Raw genomic sequence first — 25,575 nt, forward strand, 5'->3', positions numbered from 1 at the left:
TTTGCCCAAAGACTCAAAAAGACGCTTAATGAATGCTGGCAGCACATTCCTCAGTCAGATGGGACCAAATTTAATTAGACACTGATTTAAAACTTATATAAGTGTGGAGGTACGTCGGACTTTTTTTTTTTTTTTTTTTAATGACAGCATGTTTGTGAAGTGAAATACTGAAGGAGACTCCCTCTCGAAGTTTGACTGGAGATGACTTTTTCCAACGTGAGCCAAATGAATGGCCTCCTTGTGTTTCAGCTAAGATTGGAGAAAGTTGATATTTTTTCACATTTTCTCTCTCTGATTCTCCACAAGAATTAGCTGCAAAGAAGTACAGAAGGTTTCTCTGTACTTCGTTTCGACATTTCAACAATGATGGAGGGAGGCAGATGACAAACAGGGTGAAAGGACACTTTTATTTATTTCATTTTTGTAAAGTTAGGCTGCTGGGTAGTGATCTGTGATGCAAGATAAACGATTTTCAAATCGAGCTTTAGTCCCTCCACTTCAAATTGACATCTTGCCTTCACTTCTTTTTTTTTTTTTTTTTTTTTGGTCAATCTTTTTATGCAGTTGTGTTGTTCCGTGTGTATGCCTTGCTTTTACTAAGCTTGTAAAAGCACTTTGGTTGTTTTGAGCTACATAAATAAATTCGAACTTGACCTCTCTCAGGGCCTATTTCTAAGACCCGGCTGTACCTATAATGAGCTGGGAGGGATTTTGTATCAGGACATGACTGGTGCACTTTTCACTTTTCAGTCAGTCACAGCGGCGTGCAGTGAGATATTTATCTTTTTGCAAACCAAATGTGTTGCTGCTGCAGCCACAGATAACAGCATTTCTATGATCCTGTCACAGTGACCCCCCTACACACACACACACACACACACACAGCTCTCAGTGACATTTGACTGTCTCATCTTTTGAATTATGCCTTTCTAAAATTAACCTCCGGGTCAGCGGTTCTCCTGCTCTGATGGTTCCTGCATGAAACTGTGAAACGCGTCTTGTCGTCCAGCTTCGGTGCAGACTGAACGCACGGCGGGCCGCTGTGAGGCGCAAAACCAGCGCTCTCATATTTGCCCCTATTTGGAGATGCACACCGTATTGGGGGGGGTGGGGGGGGGGGGGGTGAGGGGGTGTTTGATTACATTACCACGCCGCTCCGCTGCACACTTTGTCCGGCAGAGGGCGGCAGAGAGCGGGGACTCCGGCAGGAGGCTGCAACCAAATCAAACGACCGTCAAGCTACAGGAACTGTATGGCTAATGTGCGGCCTTCAAAATAAAGTGTGTGTGGGTTTCACGTCTTAATGATCCATTGGCATGAAAGAAAAAGAAACCCTTATGAACGGAGTAAAAGAAACTTAAGAATCACTGGCACTCTTAGTTATAATTAATTATGATTATTATATAGTATCCACAATAGTAAAAACAATGATTTATGTTATAATAACTTAAAATGGTGACTTTTGGATTTGAAAAAAGTAAAAATGTAATGATTAATTTACACAAAGTTCAGGATGAAACTTCTTCATGCTTGCTCGTTATGTGCTGTGTTAATCATTCATTTAAAGCAAACATTTTTATTTCGCTACATATTCTGTAAAAGTGCATCACGTCCATTTAACAATAATTTAAAAAGAAATCATGAACATAAATTTTAAAACACCACAGAAAGTGACGGTGCTCTTCAACGTAAAAGCGGTTGCTTTATTGTGAAACGGGGCGGCCGGAAGTGCGCGCGCTGAGCTCGGGCAGCTTGCTGTGGCCGCGCAGAGAGCGGCAGCTGTCAGAGAGAGGACACCGTCTCTAACCGAACCCAGCTGCTGGGCCGACACCATCACATGTCCTGATAAATACCGGTTTTTATTCGCTTGTTTGTAAAATCCCGAGTTTGAAGAAGAGAAGAGAAGAGAAGAGAAGAGGAGAGCGAGAGAGAGAGAGAGAGAGAGAGAGAGAGAGAGAGACATGGCCACCACAACCTGTACGCGATTCACTGATGAGTACCAGCTGTACGAGGAGCTGGGGAAGTGAGTTATCAGCGCTGCTGTTCGTGCATGTGTGTCCGGTTTGTGTGGTTTGTGTTGTCTGAAGGAAGGTTGTGTTTCCAGGCGGTGCAGAGCTGAGTCTGACTCTGCAGGCCAGCAGAGCTCCGTGCTGCTGCTGCTGCTGCTGCTGCTGTGTGTTTGTTTCTTTTTCTGGAGGACAGCTCTGAAAATACGCCTCTCTAACGCACTCCTGCTCCTCTTAAATATCGTGTCACGTCTGATTCAGGATCCTCAGGGGGGGAAAAAAAAACAAAACAAAACAAAAACAACAGTGTTTGTAGTGTTTGTGTCGGAAATGTGTTGAAGATGGAGCACAGATGAACGTTGATTTAAAAAAAAAAAAAAGAAAAGAGCAGGTCAGGTCATGAGATGAGGTCTTAATGTTTTACTGGATGCACACACAGAACAAACTCAGCAGCTCCTAACATGAAATAACACCATATTGATGTTTTTTTTTTTTTTTTTTTTGTGTGTATGTATTTTGTTTTTTTTTTGTTTTTTTACCAATTGGCCTTTGACCCATTTTGGCTCCCATTTAAAGTTCTGAATGACAAATACATAAGTTCACAAGTTTATTGCGTGTTGTGCGAGGAGGAGTAGTGACAACTGTCTCTCTTTCACAGCACAGCAGTGGCAGATAACACGAGATAAGATGTTCTGCACCGGCTCCAAACGAAAACAGTCCATCTCTGTTCAGAAAGCTGCTTTAACGGCTCTTACACGCACACTTTGCTTTTGAGACACGGCTCCTTCTGGCCAAGAACCACATCTGTCAGAATTTAAAAGGGCGCTGAGCAAAAGATATGTATTTCCCAAAAAAAAAATGTTAATTTGAAGCTCAAATAAGATTTTTCATTATAGCATTCCTCCCGTGTGTATGAGCAGACTCAATTGCAGAGAATGAAAGTTAATGTAAAATAAAACCTGAAGGATAATTAAAGCATGCAGGTCAGTGAAGTGAGTCGGAGGTCTTTTCGGGCTGGAGCGAAGGAGCACAGGGGAGGACTGAGAATTTGCTCCTCATCAGGCGTACGTCTGAAATGAGATGTTACATTTCTGCTGCAGAGCTGCTGTGCTGCTTGATTATCATGCATGTCGCCGGTTATTCACTTGGCTTGACAGGCACCGTGCTGTTTTAACCATCCGTCACTGGGACGGGGATTACTTCAAAAACGTGGGGTCCAGTACCCCGGTGCTGGGAAGGGGTCTCAGACTTTTAGCTCCTCTGGGTTTTAGATCGGTAATAAAACACTTTCCAAGAAACAGGCCCTCATAAATAACTAATTTATCGACCAGTGAAGTGAAGAACAGTGATAAATGTGATGTATAATGCATCAAGTCTCTGCAGTGCCGTTGGCATGGTGTGTTTTTTTTGTCTACATTGTCGACATGTTATCTTCTTATTCTTTAAGTTATGAAATCTACACTGATCCCCCACAACATTATGACCACGGACAGGTGAATAGGTGGACGGGATGTATCAGGCAGCAGATGAGCATTTAGTCCTGTAACTGATGTGTTGGAAGCAGGAAAAATGGTCACGTATTAAACTGTGACAATTAGACGACTGGGTGAGCTCTGTGGGATGTTGTCAGTCCGCCAAAAACATCCAAGGAAGGAAAAGGCTCACTGATGTTTACGCTGCCCGCTCAGCTGAAACTGCTGAAAAAAGTTCATGCTGGGTCTGATTTAAAAAAATAAAATAAAATAAATAAATAAATAAAAAATGGTGTCACAGTTTGTGGCCTATTAAACCCTTAAAATTATATTTAAATCAGTTTCAAAGTGATTCAAAGTTTATTTAATAATTTTCATGTGATTGAATCATAATCATTTTGCCAAACATGAACAGAGAGAGATTATGGACAATCAAAACATTAAAACTGGATATTAAATTAAGGAAAAGATCAATAGAAATGATAATTTTATTTGATTTTGGAGTATGAACACTCACCTGTTGGTGTGAAAAGTGAATTTAAGACAGACAGGCTGTAATCGGCTGTGTTTGCTCCGGTGGTTATGAGACGACTTAGAGCAACAGGTGGAAGCTGTGCATTTGATATAATGTTTGCAAACTGGTGAAAATACTCAGAGAGCTGAGCTGGGCTTTAATGAACAGAGAAGATATGAATGTGCTTTCCTCACAGAACTGGGTCACCATTTGAATTCAGCGTAACTGCTGCGAATCCAAAGCTGTGAAAGATCAAGCCTCACGTTACCCAGACACCTACGAGAGCTGAGGATTTGAAAACGCCACTTCTGCGGGATAGTCCTTTTAACTGGATGTTTGTAAGGAGCCTAACGCGGTAGATCGAGTTGTGGTCAACCATAAATGTTGGCTCGTCTGCCAAACTGGCTGCTACAGAAGACGCAGGGATCAGACTAATTTACAACACCACGTCCCTGAAATTCTCCGTACATCCCATAAGTAATAAATAATGTTCGCAGGGAAGGTGTCAGCTGCATCACTCCAATATGCCCCAAAGCCGGTGGGACTTCATGCTCTGCCCCTGGCTTTTGATTTAAAAAAAAAAAAAGAAGAAGAAGAAGAAGAGAGAAAATTTGTGCAATGTGCAGCAGATCAAATGTGTGGGCTTCGCCGTGTTTAGATGCATCTTAGCTGTGACACAATAAAGTATGATCTTTAAGGCGCCGTGTGCGAGAGAGGCTAATCTGCACACCCCACGCTGCAAAAATCTCTTCTACAGACTGGCCTCGTTACTCACACAGCTTCCTGAAGCTGGCGGGGAAAAGGAGCGCAGGTGTGGATGGCGAGGCGTCCTCGTGATAACGCTGGTCGTAACGTCGAAATACTAATCCAACATCTGAGGGGAGCTAATGGCTGTCTGCTCGCTCTTTACTGGTGCCACTTTCTGAGCCAGGTTGTGTGACATTTACATTCAAGCGCTGTGGCTTTCCGCTTTACTTCGCTACAACAACACAGCACGGCTGTTAAAATAGCTTCACTGTGTTTATATATATATATATATATATCACCTCCCATATCTGCCACTGAATTCAGGATTTGGTTTTCTGTGACTTCAGATTTTATTATTATTTTTTTTTAATCCATAACATAAATTAAACCAGTTTCTTCCTCTAACCAAATCATGCACTAGTCCTTTATAACTGAGTATACTGCAAAATATGCATCAAACCATGCAGGATTTTCACGTCTGGGGGGGCTATATGACCACGTGAATATTCACACAGCCTTTCATGTCATTCAATCTGAAACACATCGGGAAGGCAGCTCTGAAATGTTTGGCATGATTTAAACAAATGTGCAACAGCAAATGGAGCCCCTTTAAAAAAAAAAAAAAAAAAAAGGAGAGATTTTTGCCCTTTAGTTTCTCATTTATGCTCGATAAATGAACCAATCCTGCTGCAGGTAATTCCTCCACAGCACACTCACTTTGTTGGGCTGTAAGAGCATCCCATACTCATCTGGTTACAAAAGCCCTGACTGTTGAAGGCAACAAATTTTCTTTTCAAAAGTATTACAGGGTCCGTTTGGATCTTCTCGTGTCCACTTGCTGGGTGTCAGGCCCAAACAGAGTGATTCATGACCTGTTACCTTATTTAACTGCGTATGTGTGTCATAGCCGATTTAGCCCTGACGCTGAGACACTGAGCTCACGCAGTGTGAACTTTCCAGGCACAGCTGTGGAGTTTGGTGTCAGTAACGTGTATATGCGTTTGTTTGCGTGTAGCTGGTGTCGCCCGTGCAGCGCTCATACGCAGGCGATTTTTGTTGTTGTTGTTTTTTTTTTTTCACTTTTGGGTCCTATCTCACTGTCGTGCACGTGGATGCTAAGAAAAGCACTTTGCAAACACGTTGCCTCATCGGCTTGTTGGCTTTTTTTTTTTTTTTTTTTTTGACAGGTGTTTAAATAAGACTGAAATTAGAGGTTCGTGCCTCCGCGGCGATGTTTCGCTGAGCCCCTGCTCATCCATCCACTCTCACAGCTTTCACCTTTCACCCCGGCCTTGTTGGTTGTCTGTAACTGCCTCAGGGTGGAAGCAGACCGGTGGCATCAGTCAACCTTCCACTGTCAACGCTGGCAACAAGACTGAGGCGGATCTAACTAAAGTGGCCAGGGCTTCGGCAGAGTGGGAGACCGCTCGCCGTTGGTCTGCTGCCAGGGAGACATCGATATTTTTGTATTGAGGCTGCTGACGTTCACTATTAGACAGTCAGTCAAGATCTGTTTGTACAGCAAGTAGTGCTCACAAATTACTGCAACTAACGGGAGAAATTAACAAGTGTTAACCTGATTTTCAAGACCAGATAAAACATGCAAAAAGTCAGATGAAATAAAAAAATAAAATTCACTGACGATGAGCCCATTTTAACACTTTTCCCATTCACACATGTGCATGTGATTTACAATATGCTGAATGTACACGGGGAGCCTAATGGGGGCCTATTAAGCAAACACACCCTGGCAGCGTAGTCTCATAATGTTCCTCATTACAGTTAAAATGTCAACAGGTCACATCAGGTTTATTCAGCGTTGGAGCTGTGAAGATGCTGCATTTGCAGAAACTGTTCAGTCATTAAGCCGGTTGAGCACCCGAATCATGAAGCTGCAGATGTTGCTGATGAAACGGTGATGAAACGACGTGTGAGCTGCTCAAGCTGAACGAATGTCTTTTCTGTTTTTTTTTTTTGTTTTTTTTTTTACAGGGGAGCTTTTTCAGTGGTGCGCAGATGTGTCAAGCTGTGTACAGGACAGGAGTACGCCGCCAAAATAATCAACACCAAAAAGTTATCTGCAAGAGGTAAAGCACTTCTCAGCCACTTCCACGTGCACCCAACAACACATTCATGTATTTATTTAGCTTTTAAAAGACAAAGCTTTGGTCCTTCAGATGAACAGTTAATAACCATCTGAGCCAACTGTTGTGCCTAACAGACACACAAGCAAAAACAATTTTCTGAACATACTAATGATGAAAATAAAAGTTACATTTCTCCCCCATTACACAGCTGACAGGCTTCTCTGTAATACTGAATCAAAGGTCAATCTCTATGGTGTCTCCTGGCATTTTTCCATTAAGAGATCATTTCATGGAGGGAGGACAATCGTTAAAGCGTTGAGGTTCTTAGCTCTAGATTTTTATTTTTTTTTTAAAGCCTCAGTTACTTGATGACGTTTCAGCTCCTTCCACGGTTACACCCTTTAAATAAATGGGTGAAAGTGTCAGTCAGCGGCTTCACATATAAGACCGAAATGTAGTTAAACTCCAAAATGTGGGGGAAAAAGATCTACGAAGAGCCTTTAATTACTTTCACAAGCTGCGTTGGCCGGTGACAGTTTAAAGCCAAAACCAAGGCGAAATGCCACGGCCACGAGTACCAATCCGCTGCGGCTCCTCACGCCGCCACTTGCCCCGTGTAAATCTCCTGCTGCCTCGTAACTGGAGACGCACAGCCGAGATGTTGCCAGGTGGCACCACGCTGATACTTTACTGTTACCCTGCCTGCACGCACACACACACAGGGCCGCTGTGTAAAAATGTTATGTGTGGGGCAATAGGCGTCATAAGAGGCATTAGCAGAGGGAGTGCATCAGGATGTCTGCTAATATTGGAGCATTAGTCTCAGTTAGAGGTGTACGATTGGACAATTATTCTAAAACCTCAGCACCAAATGAGGGATGATTCCTGAAACGAGGCTCTGACAATGAAAATGCCTGCCTGTCATGTTTAGGTTGAAGGTAGCAGACACTCGGAAACAGTGTAGTGTTCATAAATAAATTAGGTGATGTAGTAATGTGCTTCTGGCTTTTCTTTTTCAGCGATTTATTTCCAGCTACAGCAGACATTAGACAGAAATGACTTCATCCTTCGCAATCGTTAAACAAACGTTTTTGGTTTTCAAACGTTAATTTACATTTCCATTAGCCTAAAATAAACCTAAAATATAAAAAGAGTCTATAATCCACAAATGCATAAACTATTTTAAGTGATTAAAGTAAAAACAGTTTATATGAAACCAGGAAAAGCCAAATGACAACCAGCACAACATGAAATCTTGGCCATGGTATTTCCAGCTGTCTGTTTTCCTGCTCTGCCATGACCCAAAGTGAAATAATAATCTTAACTTGACATTCTTCTGCCTTCCTGAAGTGATGTGTTAGTTTTAAAATGAATGTGTGGCTTGTTTGCTTTTTATTTTCGTGCCAAAACAATTTGGCATCCAGCGATTTTAATGATGAGGCTGACTAAAATGTTTTTACATTTTACAAGCGTGCACACAAACACAGCCATTATTCTGAGTGTGTCTGTGAAACCACCATGCTAAGTGGCCAATGTGAATTATCCCGCAGTTTGGGTTTCCTGTCTGACATACCTGTTAGGAACAGATTGTGTTTGCAGCCCGTTTCGATGTTTGAGTTAGTGTGTCCCTAAAGAGCTGCCGTACACCTGGAGCTCTTATTGACGCGCTGCTTGTGTTGTATCGCTGAACGCTCTCTGTGAGGTGGACCCTGGAAGCTTCGTGGTTGGCTGAGTGCCTCAGTCTTTCTGTGAGCTCTTCTCATCGACACTTAACCGGGCTGATTTTTTTATTTTTTTTATCCACAACACAACAGAAGAAGGAAAAACTGGAAGAGCGCATATCAGAAACAGAATGAAAGTGTTCGGGGTTGAAAGCCGTGTCCCGTGAACCTCGGCAGCAGTTATCAAACCCTTCGGAGATTATCCTGCTGCTGTCAGCAGGAGGTTAACAATTAATCCCAGTGAGTGGCTTAACGACACCCCGAGAAACACACACCCACAGACACACACAGAATAAATAATTCACCTACAGGTTGTGCTGTCGTTGGGCCTATACATTTCACTCCAGCTGCTTTATCGGGGAGTGCAGCTGCTTGCATCTTTCCACCATATTTCAGAGCCGCAGCATAATCTCCCAGCTCCAACACTTGATAGGAGGACTGATCTGACCTGACTTGGTGCTGCGCTCCTTACTAATGGATGAACCATGTACCATGAAACGGCAGAGCTGGCAGAGCTGCTGCATACTACTTTTACTCCGGCTCCTATTTATAGCTCCATGACCTATCTGACATGGGCCGCTGCCGCCGGAGTTCATGGCAGTGTCGGTGATTCGCTGCTCTGCGGTCAGATTGTTTTTTTTTTGGTTTTCTTTGTAATATCTCACAGGCAGCAGGTCGGGTTGGTGAGCGTGGAGACCTGGTCGCTACAACTTAAGAGGAGTGTTTGTTTAGGGCCGGCAGATGGAGATGGTAGTCGAGAGAAGGGAGGGGTCATGTGAGCGAAGGCACCCCAGGCACTTGGCAGCTGAGGGCCATGCGCCTGTACGCCTACATGCCTTTAGCACGGGACTCTCATCTGACTCTCTCTCTCTCTCACACACAGACACACACACACTCACACAGATATTCAGGCTGAGGAGGCTGAGGCTGCGATGCAGTCAGTGATCTGGGCAGTGAATCTATTACAGTTACAACAAAGAGAGAAAGTATTTCTTCTTTCTTTCTTTTTTCGTTGAAATATTTGAAGTCATAAAATATGAATCTGGTTGTGTCCTGGTTGTGTTATGAATATTTTTAACACAGCTACACACAAGCCATGTGTGCAAAAACCAGCCCACCACCCCGTCCACTTCACAGCTGACAAACGGTTAATGCCAATCCAACACATGTCAACAGGAAATGTAGGGCAGGTCTGTCGGGCAAGGCTTCCAGCCAATCACAGAGCTTCTTTATTGGCAATGAGCTCTGGACAGGGGATGACAGAGGTTGCTCTATGGCCTTGTAATTTATAATGATGGAGAGCAGTGGGGCCTGTGCATTTATATACAGGTGTGTGTGTGTGTGTGTGTTCAGATTCACCTGCAATGCAGTAGCACTGGTCTGACCTGGTTTTGGCGAGGCAAAGTCAAATAACCAGGACAGATGTGCTCGCCTTATTTGCATTAAGCTTTATTTAGAAAACAAATGAGTTTAGTTATAATCATAAGAAATAGGTTTGTTAGTTTGTTAGTAATCCACATTTCAGGGTGTATATGGTTCATACTGCCAGCAGGATTTCACTTTTACCAGATTATTTGTGTTTTGTCTTTTTTTTTTTTTGAAAGACACACCCCCACACCGCGGCCTTTAAAGCGCTTAGAGGTTTTCATTCTTGCTTCTTTTATTTTACCAGATGAACATATCTGCCAGGATTTCCTGGATTGGACTTTATTATGACACAATGTCTCACTGTTACGAAGCAGCAGGACTCCTGATCTCAGAGTCCACTTTGTGCCCAACGTTTGCCCGCCGTCTTGACTTACGAGTCAAATGTTCTGAACAATGGTTATATCTGGCTCTGTCTTTTTACGTGTTCCCTCCTCTCGGGACGTCCGCGTCCTCGACAGTGATGATTAACCCAAATATATTCCTCTGCTCTCTGCTCCTCCAGCACTGCAGCCTCCCAGAGATCTCGTCCCTCTATGCTCTTCATGTTCTTCTTTGCCAACTGTCTCCTCCTGCTTGTCCTCTTTTCTCCACCTTCTCGCCCACCCTCCCTCAGGACCCGTACTCACCCACCCGCCTTCTCCCACCCTCTCCTCTCATTTTTTATTTACCCTGCTTTGATTTGGTATCTGGCTGACCGGCAATTTGTCTGCCTCCCAGGGCTCTGAAGCAGATGCATGGCCACAGCCTCTGACAGTAAACTAATTACTGGAAGAAATACACCGAGTCGGTTGTATTTTGATCCAGTTTGTGGAAGAGGAAAATCATTTATTGCTTTAAGGGCTAAGGGATTTCAAATTAAATCAGTGAGTGTGCTGTGAGTGTTTCAACATCAGCAGCACCTTGTCTGTGGTTGCAGGACACCTGCTTTAACAATGCTGCCGTAGAGATATATCGGCAGAAAGCAAATTTGTTGTTCAAGTTCCTTATAAACACGTATATCACTTGCCAAACATGTAAAGGGACAACATATTCTAATTATGTGATTTGAAAATGCAAATTGAATGAGCCTTGTGTGATGACCTGCCAACAGAAGGTCACGTCTTTCACAGCCGGTGAAGCAGAGATAAAGGTCCTGAATATTTCTTGTCACAGAGGACGCTGTATATATCGTCTTCTCATCATGAGGCTTTTCCAGCTGTAAATCCCAAGACAGCTCCTCTGTGACTGATATGGTTCTCCAATCTCCAAGGAGCCGAGGAGCAGCCAGGAACAGAGCTAATTGTAACTTTGAGTTCACAGGATTTCAGAATATGGCTGCATTGTCATATATTTATTGGCAACATTTTAAAGCTCACATGAGAAAGTACCGGATCACAACAGTCAGCATCTGATTCAATTAAAACAATAGTTTCGACAATCCCAGCTAGGAGACAACATTTCCACTTCATTCTTTAGTCTCGCAGTCCTGGAAAGATGCATTGATAACAAAGGCTCTGTCTGACCATCTGGTAGACTAAGACCGTCGCTCTTACGCCGAGCCAATTCTGTACTTGCGGAGTAATGTCAGCAGATGCCAGTGACAGAATGAAATGTGATGCTCGTGCTTCTGACATGTTTTCCACCATTTGACATTGTAGTCCGATGCGTAACATATCTGGGAGTGTTCGGCACAAGTGGACAGTCGGGCAGACAGTTGGGCTTGAGAGGAAACGGACACGGCTGCCCCTCATGATGCCCCCTCCCCGATGATACACTGCGACGAGCCATCTATATTCTATCCCATTAAATGTGACGGGGGAAACAAATGAGGAATAAAATGTGGCGTGTCGTTAACCTCCTCTGAAGCCAAAAGATAAAACTGAAGAACGGATAAATAAATAAAGGTGAGAGGAAAAAAAAAAAAAACAACCCAATGGGAGGTGGTGGCCGTTGAACGACAGCTACCAGGCTTTGGGTGTATAAACCGCTCCTGTGTTTTTCTTCCTTCCTTCCTCCTCTTCTGCCCCCCTCCCCCCCGCCCCCCCACACACTTCAACACTCCTCCAATCCTTCCTCCGCCTCGCTCCTCTCATCTTCTAAGACTATAATCACTGGGCTTACACTTCACTGTCACTTCTCAATGCCAGCGTGAGTGTGTGCGCCTGCATGTGCTGTATGTGTGTGCTTGATGTGCGTACGGTATTTGTATGTGGTTTGAACCAACCCGTGTGTTTTTTAAGCCCGAGCAACTTGTAGATGGGTGTGGGTGAGCACATGCGTTTCACACATGCTGATGCTCTCTGCCGTGCTCATACACAAACAGGGTGGTCCACCCCCCGTGTGTGTGTGTGTGTTTATGTGGGCTGAGATAACTGGTTGCTCGATAACCATTGAATCCAGACTGACTAGTACGATAAAGCTGGGCTTTATCATGCTAGCCACCTCTGTGATATCAACCATTGGTCTGTCAGCTGCTGTCAGTTGGTCGCCATGTTGTATTTCTGACACCAGAGGAAACCATATTTATAGCAGCAGGAGGAGTGGCGGGCGGATCTGAGCTGTTAAATGAGACGATTATTTGTGTTGCATGGAAGAAGGGTTAAAACGTAAACTCACTCCGAAAACTTTTCCTTAGATGAAGTGAGAACTGGGCTGATTTCCTCGTGGACCGTCACACGAGCAGTTCTTTAATGGGAACCAGTTAAGTTGACCCCTGCTGGTCATCACAGAGATGCAGCTTTAAGGCACCGCCACCTTGGTTTGACTTTTCAGCCCCAGTGTTAATGTCCATACGCACACCTACCAAGCCCCCAAATACGCAGACCGTTAAGCCTTTTTAAAGTTTGAATAAATGAGTTTAACAATCCACGAGGGAGAAAGTCATAGTCATTTCTGTTGTCGAGATTTGCCCATGAGAGTCCGTGGAGATCGGCGTGCGTTTGGATCCAGCCCCAAGTGGCGACTCAAGGAGCTGCAGATACGTTTTATTGTGTGTTTGTTTTACGAGGCAGAAAAAGTAATTCAACACATTTTGTTAGCCTTCAAAGGCGCGCACAATCTGATTTGGTGTTTCAATTGTGTGTGCCGTCTAACAGAGCGGCGCCGCTGTATTAATCAGTCGGCTGCTACAGGCTGCCTGGGGGGGCTCACGTTTTATTCACTGCTCACTCACATGCTCACAAACGTGGCCTGAAGTGTATTTCTTTTTCCTGAGTTAAAACTGGGTCCGTGAAAATGTTGTCACTGCTCTTGCTGTATGTTTTAATGACACTGACTGCTGCTGTTGTGATGTGACGCTCGAGCTGGCAAACATCTCCACCGTGTTGTATTGTCCGTCCAACTTGTTGATTTCTGCCTCCACGTTAACGTCCAACTCTCGTTTCAACGGATGGATTAAATCAACCGTTTCAGCTTTTAATCTGATAATCTTTTCATCCATCAGTGAAGATGCTCTGCTTCACCAACGATCCTGTCAAATCCTGGAGAAGCAGCGCGTCTCATTAGATCATTTCAGCTTTTTCATTTTTCTACCTACCAGGTGGATCTGCGTCCTGTGTGTGTGTCAGTGTGTCTTATAGAACATCTTGTGGTCCATTTTTATCAAATCTCATGAAATGACAGCTCTCTTCACATTATCTTGACATTTTCACATTTAGTTCGCGGTCCAAAGTGGGTTGCTGCATTATTAGGTCATAATGAAAAAGTGTATTTGCAGTAGGATTTTAAGAATAACTCCTCATTATCTCTCTCTGTCTCTCTTGCCATTCAGATCACCAGAAGCTGGAGCGAGAGGCTCGAATTTGTCGCCTGTTAAAACACCCCAACATCGGTGAGGAAGCTTCTTTCTATTTTTGTAATCTTACAACCATCCGCCTCAGTTTCACACTCTTCGGTTTGTTTTAATAATTTAAACCTCAATATCATAAACAATGTCCTCGTAGCAGTAGATAGTAGTATTTAAAAATATTTAACTATTTCTGTTAAGTAGATACAACCCTCCCCTATGATACTAAGATACACTCAGAATATGACTCCCTGTGGTTTCTCCCCCTCTCTGTTAATCTTAGTTTTTAATGCTACCCATTAAAATGCAGCTGTGTTATTCAGAAATGGAGGAGTCAGGGATGGATGCCTTTTATTATGATCCATTACATGATATACACCGATGAAAAACGCACTCTTTGTCTTCCAGTTCGTCTCCACGACAGTATATCAGAGGAGGGTTTCCACTACCTCCTGTTTGACCTGTAAGTCCTCCTCTCCACTCGCCTCCACTCGCCTCCTCTCCCCTTGTCTCCTCTCCCCTTGTCTCCTCTCCTCTCCCATATACAACTCCAATCCCCTTCCCTACATATATGGTTACATAACTCTCTCCTATATTTGCCCCCCCGTCCCTCCAAACCACCGCCACCCACGCCCCCCACATCCATCTCTCGGCAATTCCCTCTAGTTTCCATGGTAACAATGTGGTGGGAAGGGGGAAGAAGGGGGCTTGGGGGGGGGGGGTACCAAAGGAAACATGAAAATGAAGGAATCCTTGCTTTCTACCCCTCGTTTCCAACCCACCCCCACCTCCCTCTTACCGAAACAACCCAGTTTTAATAAGTTTGTGTTTTTGTGCGTGTGCGTGTGCGCAGGGTGACTGGAGGTGAACTATTTGAGGACATCGTAGCCAGAGAGTATTACAGCGAGGCCGACGCCAGGTAGGAGCGCAGCCTTCACCCCTGTGTGTGTGACGGGGCTTCTCCTCGTCCTTAAATGGTCTGTGTGTCTTCTGTTGTCCTCTCCTGTCTGTCTCTCTTCTTTCTTTTTTTTTTTTTTTTTGGTACATAGTTTTCCTTTTCTTCTGTGCCTCTCCTATCTGCTCTCTCCTCCTCTGTCTCTGTCTTCCCCTTTCCCATGTTTCTCCTCCTCTCGGCCTTTCACTTCATGTTTCTTCCTTGGCTGCTGATATTTTTCCTCCACTGTTGCTTTCATGCTCGTTTCATCCTGTTGTGTTTCTGTCCTCTGCCTCTCCTGACAGCTGTCACCAACTTTACCTCCTCTTTTTATTGCCACGATCCAATTTTCTGTCTATTCTCTTCCACTTTTCCTCCTCTGTCTTTGGCTTCTCCCTTTACACCTGAGCCACCGCACATCTGACGCAGGAGCTACCGAGTAGGGGTTTAAAAAAGAATCTCCTTCGATTTTCAAAAGTAGTTTTTTCAAATTTAGTCTAGTGAATATTATTTCTGAGCCCATTAATGCTGAAAGCAAGTCTACGAAAGAGTTACGTTGTGCATTGCATTGCGGTAAATGGACAAGTAATTTCTGCAAGTGTAAAACATCCCATAGCAAGATGCACAAGGAAAAAAGTCCAAAGTAAATATGTCACGTCATGTTTTGAGAGTTTTCCTTTGAAGAAGTGACATGACGCAAGGAAAGTTTGAACGCTGGGATGCAAAAGTTGCCATGCAATAATAGAAACTACATTATTGACACCTGACTGCAATTTTATCAAGAAAATCTTATTGGTCAAACCTTAAGCAGGTTTTTTTTGTGTGAGTTTATTTTATATCCAATTAGCTTGGTTGCCACTTCTCTTTACCTTCTTCTCTTTAAAAAAAAAAAAAAAAAAAAAAATCAGCCTTCTCCTCTACTTTATTTTTCACCCCCACCTACCGCTGCTGCTCATCTCATTTTATACCTCACTCCCACCACTCGCACTGACTCATCCGTCCACACACACAGTTCACATCGGCAGAAGAGGAAACGGAGTTGATGGGCTGGACAAGAGAGAAGAGTGAGAGAGACACTTGGAAAAAATGATGGTAGTGATTGTGGGTGTCAGTCCATTCAGCAACATTAAAAGTGAAACAGAAATTGTGTGAACAGCGAATTCATTTCAACCCACCTTTAATATCTGAAAGAAGAATGAGTTTTATTTTTAGCTTCCTGAACTGGCTTTGTACAGATGACTTCATGTGGTCATGACAAAACCCATTTTTCTTGAGGCACATCTCTTCTGGTCGTAAACTAGAACTGTGTGCACAGTGCACTGAATTCTGGGTAATGAAGTTGACAAATATCACAGAGGCACCACTTTTTCTATTTAAAAACTTTATTTATCCCTCTTTATTGAAAAGTGTGGAGGATCCAAAGGTTCTCTTCCATCTTACAGATCTGCGTAGAGTAACTGAACGTTCCCTTTTATGCAAACATACAAAAGAAAAGAAACTTGAAGTGAAACAACAGACTCGTGCCCTTTTGCTTCTTCATGTGAGGTTTTGTAGATTTTTAAATACTGACAAGATGAGACAAACTACTGATTACATACACACATACAATCATATATTGGGAAATCCCCCTTCTCAAACAAAGATTCAGTTTCTTGCAACCAAATTTCTCTTTCTGTTCAGATGGATGACTCAACATAACAGAAGCTGTTTACTCCCAAACACATCCTATAGTCATTTCTGGGAGAGAATGACGAGAGAGAGAGAGAGAGAGAGAGAGAGAGAGAGAGAGATCATATATAAACAAATAATTTTTGGTACTCATTAGCTGTTAATTTCACACTCGTGTTGCAAGACAAGTTGTATTTCAACGTGACACATCGCATCACGCCTTTTGTTGGACAGTCTTCATCGATCTGATTCTCGGTTGAAGCAGTGCGGAGGCTATTTGCAGTTGAAACTTGACGGTTTTAAATATTTAAGCTCTGCCATAATCAGCTTGGACGGCCTGCAAAAAGTCTCCCCTTCAGCTGTGTCTGAGCTAGTTGGTATTTTTTTTTTTTTTTAAAAAGAAGCTTGGAGTCAGTTTTTCAGTTAATCGTTAATCTAGTTGAGCCAAAGGTGAAGGATTTCAGGGCTCTTACTGTTTGGGATTTTCGTTCTCCTCAGGTTTATGAAGCAGGACAATGCTGTTGTGTGTTTTACCGCTTATCCATTTCTGGGTCGCACAGAAAGGCCCCAGGCCCGGGAACCGAACCCCCGACCTTCTTGTTGTTGGGCAGCAGTGCTTAGGCTCCCTTGTTGCCTTTGGTGCCCAACAACTGCCAGCAAATCTCTCCTCACGCCTGAAGATATGGAGCTTTGGTTTCAGCCCCGTCACCTTTTTCAGTTTCCAGTTTCAGTTTCTATCCACATTAATGAGTCCAGTTTGAGCGTTACAACTGTGTGTGTGTGTGTGTGTGTTCAGGCTGCCATGTACCTTCTGGATGCTGTGGTACTAATAGCTGCCTAAACCCCCAAGTGATTTCAGCCTTTCCCACCCATCTTATAACTGCAGCTGTATTCATTCCTGGCTCACACACACATTTTTCTTTCAGTCAGTCATCCAGGCCAGCACCCAGCTCCACCCCCCTCCACCCACACTCCCTTAGAGACCTGCAAGAAGTGGGACTTTAATTAGCTACAATAATTAGTCTCTCTCTCTCTCTCTCACACACACAGCTGGAGGTTATGAAGAGTAAAACTCAGGAGTGAATTACACCAAAGGCCGAATCCACCAGGGAGCAGATTTAAAAACAAAGTCCTGGAAAACACAGCACCTTTGAGTTATTGAACAGCTTTGTGTAACATCTGAGAAAATAATCTCAGGTATTCATTCAGCCAAACCCGGACAGAACCATCTGAGTGAAGTGTGATGCATTCTGTATGGAGGGGCTAATCAGGGTGGGGGGACTGACGACCTGCACCACAGTGCATGGAGGAAAGGTGGATTATTACAATGTGGGAGGCTCTGACATCGGAGCTCTCAGCCGGGGAGGCGATTTAACGGATCCATTTCAGTCTGTTTCAGTTTGCTCGGCAGCTAACAGTTCACTCTTTCCCCCCACACACATCTGTGTGTGTGAATGTGATGGCATTGGTCCCTGCAGCTGTGTGTGCATGCTCTCTGAACAGAAAAGCAAGCCAGTTACCTTTAAATCAGAAATGGCCACGTTTTTGACATCGTTAGTGCTAAAATTATACGCAGACCTATGAGATGGAGAGCTTCCTCTCAGCATCACCTGACTCTCCTGCAGCGAACAGTGGGACGTTGTGGCCCAAAGTGCTGAGCAAGTCACATTTCTTGGCCAGTTTGAGGAGGCCTGCAGGCATTCACAGACAGACAAGTCCTTTGGAATGACATAATGTAGTTCGGCATTGATCCCTATTATTAACCCTGAATCCCGTTCATCGTGGGTCGCTGTCAGGTCCAGCCATGTGTCCATATGTGCCAAGTGGCTTTACCTGACCCAGCTCTTCTTTGTGCACAGTGAAACCTTTTAAGAGGTTTAAGGTCTTAAATGCAGCAGCCTCTCTGATCTTCAATCACCCCAAACAGAGTCGTGACTCCACTATTCACCAACTCACACCGGCTACTCCTGCGCGTCCAAATCAAGTTCAAGTCACTAACGCTCCTTCAGTGACTTCTGGGTCTGCGCCATCTACTTGAAGTCAGTCAGTCGGCTCTTTGCTCCCTCTCAGCCATACCGTACAGTGACGGTAGAGCTAAGATCGGGGCCAGGATGTCTGTGTAAAGGAAGCTGGAGCTGGTCACGCTGAAGAAATAAAGCAGAGCAGTGTGTTATCCTCTGCGGATCTCAGCCTCTTATCTCACTAAATGGGAGACGTGACCTTCATGGAAGAATGAAACCCAAAATGGGGAGTCGACAATGATATCATCAATGATATCTGCACACAGCTATGTGTCCCAGACAAAGGATGTCTGTCCTCTCCACCCAGTTCTGCAGTGTCCTGTAATATTTGGTGGAGCAACAAAGTTTGTGGCAGAGCTGCATGTAGCTTAGCTGCCTTTGCATGAGTTGGTGATTGCCGGGTACATTATCATTTACCTGGTGTGACAGCGGCTCTGCTATTAAAGACAACAGGGTGCCTTATGTGCTGACTGGAGAAGATGGGCATGTGGGGGCGTCATTTGTGAACATGAAGCAGCCGTTGCGTTTGTTGAACCACCTGGTCATTTAAATGGAGGTGATTCTGCCTTCATAACTCCGTCTGTGCTCAAGTAGCTTACTTTAAATGTATTTTATAATGCTCTCTGCTGATGAGTTAACCTGGAGGTGTTTGTTACGGCGTGGCGGTTTTATTAAAAGTTGGCTTAAATGCTCCATTAAAGATGACTTAGGACAAGAGCCTGGGTCTTATCTGGATACCAGGCAAAAAAAGCTCTGACAGGTTGGAGTATGCTGCGCTCATCAGTTATGCAGGTTACGTTCAATAACGAGCACCTTTGAATGCGTACACCAGTGGAGGTCAACACAAACAGGAGTCTCAGCTGCGTCAGGGTGGGCAGGAAATCACATGAAGGCATTAGGAGGTCATCACAACAAATACAATCTGTTGTTAAAGAGTGTGATATTATAAGCTGTGTGTTTGTGTGTGTGTGAGCGAGCGAGCTAGCATGTGAATATATCTCTCTCATTCTCTCTCTCTCTCAGTCCACCCACTCACTAGACACTGTGTGGGTGTGGATCCTGCAGGCTGCCTGTCTCCTTGCGCCTGATATTAGTCACATGCTCTGCACAATTACACTATGTTATTGCACCGAGCTCACACACACACACACACATTTAAATGCACACTTGCACAATGCAGTGAGATAGGAGAGTGATGCGTTTTCCTTTTAGTGATGGAAAAATAGCCTGACATCAGCCCACCAGTCTTCTATGATTCAGTCTCATCGTATACATAAGTGTTCCATCTCTTTGCTCTTCCTGTCTTCTCTTTCACGATCAAGTCACTTTTCTTTTTGTTTCCTCCTCTCCTCTCCTCCTCTCCTCTCCTCCTCTGTCAATGCTGTTGTGATTTCTTTTCTGGCTGTTCTTGCCTCTTGTCTCTCATCTTGTTTGAAAAAGCAAAACGAAACGTTTTTGTCTCCTCCACCCGTCCCTCCCCTTCCAACATCTCTATCGACATCAATCACCCTCTCCTCCTCCTCCTCCTCCTCCTCCGCTCTCTGGTATCTCCCCTCTTCACCTCCTCCTCTTCCTTTTCCTTCATCCTCTGACATCTCTGTCACTCGGCCTCCTCTGAACATAACCTGTAATTTCCTCATCTTTTATTTTGCCCCTGCTCGTCACTCTGTTCACGTGGCATCCTCTTCCCCCTCCACCTTCAACACTCCACCTCCCGTCCCTGCCCCCCCCCCCCCCCCCACCGTCCCTCCTCTCTCTGTTTTGTCTTCACAGTCACTGTATCCATCAGATTCTAGAAAGTGTCCATCACATTCACCAACATGACATAGTGCACAGGGACCTGAAGGTTAGTATATGTAGAGGAGCATCTGCATCCCTCACCTCCCCCTCTTCCAACCTTTGCCTGCCTCCCCTCCTTCCTTCCTTCCTTCCTTCTTCCTTCCTTCTCTACTCCTCCGTCTTGTCTGTTTGTGTTGTTCCTGTCTGCTGTCCGCCTGTTCGACTTGTCTCTTGGTTTGCTCTCATGTTTCCCATTTGTTTTATTTTTTTGTTGTTTTTTTTTTTTTTATGGTACTATATTTTTTATTTTTTATTTTTTTAAATTGGAGGTTGCTGCCCTGCCTCCCCCACCCTCACCCTCCCTACATCATCTGCCTTCCTTCTCGTCTGAGCAACTATCTGACAAAAGCTCCTGTCGCACTGACTGAAAACCTGATCGATCGATGAATGAGCCTTTCGCATGCACACAAACGGCCAGGAAGAGAGCCTCGTTTCAATACGGGTTCAGACATGCCCATACAGCCATCAATTTCTCCCACCAGGCTAATTAAAAAAATCCACAGCTATATTTACTGTGTCCTTCATTGATCCCACCCACTCTACCTACGCTGTCTCCAGCTTTGTTTGGTTAATTTGATGCTATCGATCCCCATATTTTCAAGACAGCCTCATTCAACAGCAGGTGTGTCTTTATAAAGGATCTTTAGTTGAGAAGAAAAGCCAAAAAAAAAAAAAAAAAAAAAAAAAAAGTGATGCATTTAAAACAATAAATATTAGTTGTGACGTGTTTTTGTCTGTAATCTAATTTATACCTGAGAATCGTCAGCGAGTCGACACTCAAACCGGCAAAGTGTAAAATATAGACATAGACGTGAAGTCATATACATACATGTGTGTGTGTGATCTATATGATTCAGTGTTTGTCTTGTTACAGCTGGTCCTCAGGCTCATTTCTTCTCTAATATATGACGATTACCGCCTGCAGGTTATAATTAAACCAACAGTTTGAGTATCTCTGGAGGTCTCACTTTCGGCTTTACTTTGAGCCAGCAGGTCTTTATTAGTCTCTTACAGGAATAGTAATTAGTGCTGAAACAATATCTGCAGCCACTGGAAATCATTGCAGCATGACAAAAGATCATTTAATGGTGGCAACGTTGTCCTTAAGACCTTTTTCTTTATATAGTAAGATTTAATTATTCATAAAAGAATACAAAAAGGTGTAAAAATGCACATTTATTGCTTTTTCAATCAACAAAATAACATATTATTGTGATATTGTGATTATCTGATTTAAATCAGCAAAACAGTGTTTTGAATGTCCCCATAATTTTAATTAGTTGCACTTTTAATTGTAATAGGAATTCGGTCCAAGTTGTCATAATTATTATTATTATTGTTGTTATTATCATTATTATTGAACACACACTCTTAAGCAAACCGTGTACACTCAAGCCAGCTAACAATAAAATACACACATTTGCACATAAAGATTTATATTCTGTATCCAAGTGACTTATATCGCGATCCACACACAAAGGACGGCAAAGGGACATCACAGGACTGATGTTAAAATATGGAAGACGTCCACAGCAGGACCGGCCCGGGCTCACTAACACAAAACCATTTGGGATGAACAACACACAAACACACACACACACACACACACACGCTCAGGATTCTCACCCGGCGGGTTACAGGTTACAGAGCTCAACAGCTGACAAAGTGGGGGAGGATGGACGCACACACACATACGCTGAACTGCCGAAGCACCAATGGACAGTAACACATTTCTGTATGAATTAAGGTGCAAGAGAACACACACGCACACACTTTTTGCAGATGGCTGATGGTCGTTTTACACGTGCAGCCGCGTACTCATGTTGATTGCTCGACACACAGCTCTCAGTATTTGGGCTAGAGATATGACCTGCCCAGTATTTATTCATTGGGAGACCTTTAGAAACAAGACACAGGATTTTAATTTATAGCCCTGAACTTTACAACCATGCCAATACATCTCCCTCACTCTCCGTTTCTGTCTCTCTTGTTTCTTTCTTGTTATAATAATTTGCAAACTGGCCAGACTCTTCCATTACTGCGGCCTGCAACTATAAGTGAACCCAAAATGTCCTGTATGTTAGATTGCACTTCCTCCAATTTGTAGCCATTATCATGTTATGTTATATATTTTTTTTTCTTTAGGATTAAAAGTTTGACTTGTTTAGCCCTAACCCCTAACCTTAACCCTTATTTAACTTATTTAATAGTGTTTCAATTGGCTTCTAAAATAAATTTCATTTAATATTACAAGACCTCCAGGACCTCCATGTTAGTAAACCTGCTTGTATCGACTCACCCTGACTGTTCCCAGGGCATTTTCTAACCTCTTGTCTTGGAAATGCAACGATTGCTGAGCCATCGTCCCCAAAAAAAATAAAAATTAACTATTAACTATTGGACAAAAATCTAAGGTGAAGAGACACTGTGAGGCAGATGTAACATTGGATTTTGTGTGATGATCAAAAATAAAAAAGAAAAGTTGTTGAACACTTCAGAAACCCTGATTTGATAAAGATAAATAATTTAAGATAAAATGAACTATAATATATGATGAGCTGAGAGAAGCATCTGGAAATAGATAAAACATCAAACTGCAGTTAAAACCAACATAGTTTATTCCGTCTTTCAAAGTTTCCAGTTGGATGAAAGTGAAATCGAGATGGACACGTAAATAAAAGCAAATGTCAAGGCCACATGCACACGAGCAATAAACAAAGTGGATGCGGTTGCCATGGCAATCTGTGCACTACGGCACCCAGTGTGGAGGTAAAAGAAAAATCCCATAAACATCTGCACGTAACAGATCCCATTAACTCATCTTAAAAAAATAGTAAAAAAAATTCAATAAAATCCGGCATTTTCTCCAAAGCAGAAAAGAAATTCTTTTTTTATTCTGGAAATAGACGTCAGGGACATCAGCGGGAAAATCAAGGATGTCCGATGCAACACTTGAATGGTGGTTAACTGGACATGTTGACAGAGCTGTGAAAAATCTATACAGTCACTGCGGTAGGGAAGCTTTCACCTTTTATCGCATTCTCTGCATTTGCTGACATGCACGCGCACAGCAGGGGGCTCCTTTATCATTCCTCACTCTTCGCCTTTTCGACGCGACGCAGGTCGACAGGATGTAACTGATCGATCTGTCTAATGGCTTGTCAGCAGTTTTTCTGTCCGTGACCAATTTATTCACAACTCATGAAGTTCAGTGTGTTGTGTTACTTTTCTTCATAATTACTGAAATGGCTTCGAATCAGCGACCACGATGGGCCCAGAAGGTCTGCAGGTCTCATCCAGCAAGTGTTTGGGAACACTTTGGGTGACTTTTCTTTTTTTCTTTTTTTTTAACTTCAAAATGCACAAAAAACACACAACGATCCTCAATCTGAATAAATTTTGACCCAGTCAGTGCACAGGAAGCAGACATGCACGGCCAGGCTTTTATCATCGCACAAGGCAGCACTGCCCAACAGCTGTATACACGAGCGTTTGTGTGTGTGTGTCTGTGTGCGTGCGTGTGTGTTTGTGTACAAGTGGGCATGCATTCAGTTGAGTCCACACCTCCCAAGGCTGTACAATGCGCACATTTCCTGCTCAGATATCTCACCTCACCGACATCAGAAGGGCAGCTCTTGCTAACAGAGGCCAGCAGACGCGGCATGAATCCCAGACACATCTTTTAAATGTTATTAATTGCTCAGTGACTCATTCCTACACTTCCCTCCTTCATCAGTGCCTCCTGTGCTCCTGCCCCTCTCCTCAAACATGACTCCTTAATCACTGACGGCCTGCTGCTTAAAACACAGAGGACGTGTATGTGGACGACACCGTCCTCAGGCTGAACAGCACAGAGACTTGTTTGTTAGATGCAGAATGAATTCAGTCAAAGGAAGCTTCTGTTGCAGAGCACACGCACAACTAGCTACATCCGACTGCCGTGAACCCTCACTAATGAAGGTCATCGATGGCATCTGCTGCACCCTGGGGTGTTCAGCTTAGATTCCTTAACATGGAAAGAGCAAAAAAAGGGCGGCTCACCCTTTCAAAGTGAGGCACATCGTAGGTGATGGTAAAGCTCTTCTGATTGGCCTCATGGTTCCGGTTGTGCCTGTAGCTGACGGATCGATGAGAGGTGTGAACACCTGGCAACAGAAGAGCTCTTTGACCCCATCTTCTACCCCTCGTACCTCCCCCCCCCCCACTCTTCTGGCCTGTGCACGGGATTGTAGCGCTGCTCAGACTAACCTGCGGCCCCTCCTTCCCCCTTGGTGTTTGCATGCAGTCATTGCATCCAGCAGATCCTGGAGGCGGTGCTTCACTGCCATCAAATGGGCGTGGTGCACCGGGACCTGAAGGTGAGTGATGGGGGATCACCTTGCTGTCCCTTTAAAGTGTGCTTATACATGTGTGTGTGTGTGTCATTTTTGTAGTCTGTGTATGTCTGAAACTGTTTCAAATAATGGCATTCCCTGCAGATTATTACCGTCTCTAAAGAGTGGGCGTGTGCTCATGGACATTTTAATCTGTCTTTTGCCTTACACTTCTGTATTTTAATATTTTACATTTATTTTAGTTTCATTGTATGTGCTGTCTGTTGTAACTCACATAAGACAATAAGACAATTCAAATACAAAGCCCAGCCACAGCTCCTCTCCCCTCTCACAGCTATAACAGTCCTTACAGCTTTGTAGCCATCACAATTAGACCGTCAAATACCACCTCCGACCTTTTCTGGCTCTGTTCTGCCACACGCAGCCTCCGGCTCTGCAGTCACCCTCTGTTCCTGTTTTGTAAACACCACTTCCCCCCAGCCGGGGGAAATTTCAAGCATGCCATGCTGCCCATGCTGGCTGACCAGTACCTTTAGTATGTAACCTTTTCAGAAAAGGATCTCATCTCTGCGCAGCTCATTTTATTATTTTTTTTAACGAGTTTGTTGTTGATTGAGCTGACTAAGAAGGCTCAGGAGAATAGTTAGTCCGCCCTTCCCTTCATTTACTTGTCAGAGAGGCACAAGTAAATGTGACTATTGATTATAAGGGAATCCTTTGTGGTTTGCTTCCCACTATAGATCAGATAATTACGCTCACCGCTTCAAACGTCATAGTTTATATTTTGTAAATTAACCAATTAAGACGTGATGTTGTAACATTTGTTTATTTTGGCTTGCCTGCCTCTGGGAACAACAAATTTTCATGCTGGTTCCTTTGAGCTGTGACTTTGCTTCATATTTTCCTTTTGTAGTCTTCGCACAGTTTGTCATGGTTTAAATCAGGTTGATTGAGCCATGAACATCTCCTTCTAACCAAACATATGAGCGCTGGGTGAATCAGCTTCTAAAAATATAGAACAGAATCAACGCTGCAGTCCTT

At 43.7% G+C, this 25,575-nt stretch overlaps 1 protein-coding gene across 12 annotated transcripts in view; it reads left to right on the plus strand.

Moving 5' to 3' along the window:
- The first annotated feature begins 1,789 nt into the window (after positions 1-1,789).
- camk2b1 (calcium/calmodulin-dependent protein kinase (CaM kinase) II beta 1) overlaps positions 1,790-25,575 on the plus strand; it is a 56,952-nt gene continuing 33,166 nt past the window's right edge. For 11 of the 12 annotated variants that reach the window (XM_029510047.1, XM_029510051.1, XM_029510057.1 and 8 more), the window contains exons 1-6: positions 1,790-2,023; positions 6,732-6,826; positions 13,724-13,783; positions 14,147-14,201; positions 14,592-14,657; positions 20,135-20,207. In XM_029510047.1, coding sequence (XP_029365907.1) covers positions 1,962-2,023; positions 6,732-6,826; positions 13,724-13,783; positions 14,147-14,201; positions 14,592-14,657; positions 20,135-20,207 — 411 coding nt within the window. In that variant the 5' untranslated portion in view covers positions 1,790-1,961. Of the gene's footprint in view, positions 2,024-6,731; positions 6,827-13,723; positions 13,784-14,146; positions 14,202-14,591; positions 14,658-20,134; positions 20,208-24,485; positions 24,559-25,575 lie in introns of all 12 variants that reach the window. The other variant, XM_029510048.1, reaches the window with a different exon arrangement.

Source organism: Echeneis naucrates, chromosome 9, assembly GCF_900963305.1.
Source record: "Echeneis naucrates chromosome 9, fEcheNa1.1, whole genome shotgun sequence".
Lineage (NCBI taxonomy): Eukaryota > Metazoa > Chordata > Actinopteri > Carangiformes > Echeneidae > Echeneis > Echeneis naucrates.